This window comes from Penaeus vannamei, chromosome 10, assembly GCF_042767895.1.
Source record: "Penaeus vannamei isolate JL-2024 chromosome 10, ASM4276789v1, whole genome shotgun sequence".
Taxonomy (NCBI): domain Eukaryota; kingdom Metazoa; phylum Arthropoda; class Malacostraca; order Decapoda; family Penaeidae; genus Penaeus; species Penaeus vannamei.
In genome coordinates this window covers 36,154,343-36,159,342 of record NC_091558.1, presented here as the reverse complement: position 1 = coordinate 36,159,342, position 5,000 = coordinate 36,154,343, and the positions used below count along the sequence as shown (strand labels likewise).

The window sequence follows — 5,000 nt, the reverse complement described above, 5'->3', positions numbered from 1 at the left end:
ATTTGATTGATTAACCTCACGTGCGTGTATCTGTATTTAGGTAGATTTTTTTTAGCAAATTATGTATAAATACATACATATATACATATATATGAATATATATATATATATATACATATATATACATATATATATATATATATATATATATATATATATATATATATGTGTGTGTGTGTGTGTGTGTGTGTGTGTGTATGTGTGTGTGTGTGTGTGTGTGTGTGTGTGTGTGTGTGTGTGTGTGTGTGTGTGTGTGTGTGTGTGTGTGTGTATGTATAAATATATATATATATATATACATATAAATACTGCTTATTGTGCATATATATATATATATATACATATAAATACTGCTTATTGTGCATATATATATATATATATATATATATATATATATATATATATATATATATATGTGTGTGTGTGTGTGTGTGTGTGTGTGTGTGTGTGTGTGTATGTGTGTGTGTGTGTGTGTTATCTACCAAACCCTTGTAGGACCTAACATATATATATATATATATATATATATATATATATATATATATATATATATATATATATATATATATTTGTGTTGCCATGGTGGCGTTTCCGTAAAATTGCAATGGTTTTCATTCTTGTTCTGGAGAAGAAAGTTCTTACAACAGCAATGCCATTTACACACACATCGTCCGATTACTGTAAAGACATATATTTCTTTCGGTTTTATGTGAGCTTGTTTATTTAACGTGATTCAGTCTAGATTTCTCTCCAGATTCACAATACTCACTACTACCAAAAATACAGTCCACATACCAGGCGTTGAACCAGTCGGGACTTAGGAAACTGTCAAGATCAAAAGATTCTGGACCCCCCCCCCCTTCCCTAGCATCAGTCGGCGCGATGGGTTGCCTCATTGCATGCGACAGAAGGGTTGGAGGGAAGAGTACGTGAGGTTGGGCGCAGGGTGTGAGGGTCCCACTCACTAACTACAAATGTTATCACAGCGCATCGTGTCGTAGTAATTTACCATATTATTACCTCGTGCTTACGTCTGTAGACGAATGGGAAAACAGCCACACTAAGAAAAGAAATCAAACTAAATCGTGATGTTTCGAACTCGCCGAGTTCCTCACCAGAGGGTGAAAAACCGATGTGTCATCAATGCGTCATACTCTGTGATTCAAAAGTAGCGTTTTGAGGCGATAACTTCAGATCATTGTGGCAGGGGTCAATGCTGCATTAAAGTGCATGATTATATCAATGTCCAGTTGCAACAGACGCGCGGTTGAGGCTATTGCGCGAGCGGACAGTTCATTCATATTAGTGAATAAACCTCATCGTTTTGTAGTTACTTAACTGGATATTGCTAAAGTTTTCGAGGCGAGCCGCTTATTGCCGTGCTGTCTGAGGTGTTTTCTACATTAGCAGATTGTTAGCATGGCATTGGGGAAGTCAGTCACACATTGGTCAATACAAAATTATTTTTTTGGAAAGAACGATACAGTCCTCAACGTTATTTGAAGTACTACGAATTTCACATCGAAAGCGAGAATACTATTCCTAACAACCCTGGATGGTCCGGACGGCTGACCATGCAAATGGATACGCTGTTTGACGGTTTGTTTCCGGACTATGAGTCAGCGGCGTAAAACCGGTTTTGTTATGAAACGGTTTCTTGACATCACATGAGCATTATGTATCAATTACGTAATCCCAATGAGGTTGCCAATACATGTGACACGTGCCAGTGTGCGAAACCTCACAGTAACAAGGTACATCCCTATTTAGACCTTGCATAGTACTACCCTTCCTTACCGACCTATCAGCGTCAATCTCCTACCCCACGTATACCCATTGCGCTGACTGGTACGAGCAGGAGGGGGTCAGAAACTTTGGATCGTGACAGTTATCATATAAGCAGTTTAAAATATATAAATACTCATTTTGGTTAAATGAGGAGTATATAGAGAAAATTACCCTATTTATTATTTTCTTTTCTGGTTTTACGTGGCAGATCAATTTGTAAAGACTGCTCTTCATAATTTAAAAACAACGTAATTCAGAACGGAATAAATGTGGTATTTTATAAATTTGCATAATATCAATAAGTTATTCGTTTTTACTTAACGTTTACACTCCTTAAGTTTCTTTTGTTGCACTTTCATCGGTTTACTCTTCAGATTTAAAGGTAAGGAGGCAATATCAGACACATGATTGTTTGACCTTTTTATTCTGCATTAAATGTATATACAAGAGATACGTCTATAAACTTTAATTTAAACAAAACACACGAGGATAAATAAAACAGAGCTAGAGGGTCTTCAGAAATAGGTTGTAATCATGAACAGTACTTTTCGCAATGTCGCTGCAGAACTTGAGATCATTACCTTCCACCAGTGACGCTGGAGACACATAGTTAGGTTTCTGAGGGTCATACTGAGCTCGGCCGAGAGTCTTCAGATATTGATGACGTTGCTTTATCCTAAATTCCCGTGACTGTAAAATCTTTGGGAATTTTACAAGCACGCTGTGTGATAATCCCATTTCGTTGTGTAAATAATCAAACTTTCGGAGTAATGACGGCCCATCTGTAAGGGTAGAATAAAAAACACGATATATAATGATGTAATTAAATGAATGTAAATTTTTCTTAAGCTACTTTGATATTTTACTGAAACAAATGTTCACATTTACATAAGAGACTGATGGCGAAGTTTTCCTCTAAAAATGACAGACCGATTTGCAACGAAACACAGTGCGAAACCAATAAATACTGGCAGAGCGGCCAAGAGGAAAATGGAAAAACAATTTTTACAGGCTCTGCGGGGGTCCTGGGGCTTCTGTCCCACCTATCCTGCAATCTTAGCAGTCCTAATGGCATGCCCCAATTACTTACGTGCAATCCATAATTTTGGAGTAGATAACATCAGACTTTTCATCTCATTCTTATCGAAGCCCATCTCCTCGGTAACAGCAATGGATGTCCTCTGGAATGGAGAAACATACAAAATCAATGAAAAAGAAAAAAAACAAGTCACTGTATTCAGCTTATACTCCTATCGTGAATGCTCCAGTCAACTCTCAGAATCACTGACCTATTTGCAGATCAGCAAGCTTTCCAGATGAGCAAGCTTTCCAGAAAAAAGAATAATACCTTGATGTGATGAAGGTTGTGTGTAATCAGTCGTGGCTCCTTTACTGCGACGACACGAACCTCATCTCTGCTAAGGTCACACGAGCGTTGGAAAAAGCCGAGGCGGTTGTCGATTCTGACAGTGCTGTAAAAAATATGTAAACACTTTTGGTTTTCAATTATGCTTACAACAGGTAAGGCAACACTATGTATGAAAGATTCCTAATTCGCAAATGAGATGTCGACCTTGAACACAAAAACTACTATCGATGGAATGATAATGAAGGCTTTACTAAACGCAAAACAACTATTTAGGAAGCTGAGAATGTAAAAGCTATAATGATATATGGTAAAAGAAAAATGTTCAATATCTTATTTTAATATCATAACTTACTAATCCTAGGAGATATATGATGCTGAGGGTGGGAAGCACTTAAGGATAATCTTTTTTTATATGTTAGGCGTTACACTGTTATGTATCACCTGCACTTGCCCGATGTAAAGCGTTAACACTGCAGCATTTTCATTATCCATTAGCTATGATTTGTGTTATAAACATATATTTATTTTAAACTATATTTTTGTTCTGCCGTTTCAGCCTCCACGTATTCTTTTAGGTTTTAAGACTTTTGGTTCGCTGTTAAATGCAATTACTACTACATACAAGACTGTGCCTCCCATCACTATAAAAGCCATGGGGAGTAGAATTGGCCGATTTCACATCTCATTCTCAAATTACCTACATGTTTGCGATTATTCCAATATACCCGAAAACAACAGTTATATCACAATTAGAATTAGAAACCCTTATTACGGATATTAGCTAAATGAAGAACTGCTCATCTATATATTCTCCCGAGTGCGGTACACTTACCCCTTTTTCACGTTTTTAGCTGAAATTTACCCTCAACACTAGCCTGACTAAAACCACCCAGCTAATCTAACAACATAACAACGGTTCCATACCTGAACAACAACCAATGCGGATTGCGTGATATTAAACGCGCAATTTCATCACTGGTAAATTTCACTGCCTTTAGATAGTTGATACGAGCGTCAAGATCTTCGATTTTCTCCCGAAATATAAGAGGATTTATGGTCAGCCAGCGTCCCAGATCCTCCGGTTTCACACCTTGGTCATGGAGAAACCTGTAAAAAAGTTTTAAATAATGCATAATCATATACGAGTAAAGTACATCATACTTATTTTTAATAAATGTTCTTGGCATTACGACGATTATGTTATTAACAACACTAATTGCATTACAAAATATAATATAACATTTCCAAAAGTCAAGGACTATAGTAATTTGGTGATATGGGTAGGATTAATTTACTAATTGGTGACCAAATACTCCGTGAGCCATATATTTTTATACACAATAAATAAACAAACATCACAGTGGATACGGCAAATGCGAATATGCCATCCATGTCGGTAGTAGGTGAGTGAGAGAGAGAGAGAGAGAGAGAGAGAGAGAGAGAGAGAGAGAGAGAGAGAGAGAGAGAGAGAGAGAGAGAGAGAGAGAGAGAGAGAGAGAGAGAGAGACAGACAGACAGACAGACAGACAGACAGACAGACAGACAGACAGACACACACACACACACACACACACACACACACACACACACACACACACACACACACACATGTGTATGTATATATATATATATATATATATATATATATATATATATATATATATAAGCCCCTAATTCTCCTTGGGGCCAAATCTCTGCACGCCGGGCACACCAGATAAGAGGAATCAAGGCTCCTATACATGGCCTTCCTCCCTACAGTCCAGACTTAAAAACCCTTCATGTTCCATACAACTAAGGAAAATTTTGGAAGATTTCAGAATCCTCTTACACTGTACTTACATCA

The 5,000-nt window shown here is 37.1% G+C and overlaps 1 protein-coding gene across 5 annotated transcripts in view; it reads right to left on the bottom strand.

Annotated features, from left to right (window-relative positions):
* Positions 1-2,199: 2,199 nt before the first annotated feature.
* mTerf3 (mitochondrial transcription termination factor 3) overlaps positions 2,200-5,000 on the bottom strand; it is a 13,420-nt gene continuing 10,619 nt past the window's right edge. For all 5 annotated transcript variants that reach the window (XM_070126571.1, XM_070126575.1, XM_070126574.1 and 2 more), the window contains exons 3-7: positions 4,997-5,000; positions 4,082-4,264; positions 3,137-3,260; positions 2,879-2,969; positions 2,200-2,570 (exon numbers count right to left, since the gene is read on the bottom strand). The exon at positions 4,997-5,000 is cut by the window's right edge and continues 119 nt beyond it. In XM_070126571.1, the coding sequence (XP_069982672.1) occupies positions 2,293-2,570; positions 2,879-2,969; positions 3,137-3,260; positions 4,082-4,264; positions 4,997-5,000 (680 nt within the window). In that variant the 3' untranslated portion in view covers positions 2,200-2,292. The remainder of the gene's footprint in view (positions 2,571-2,878; positions 2,970-3,136; positions 3,261-4,081; positions 4,265-4,996) is intronic.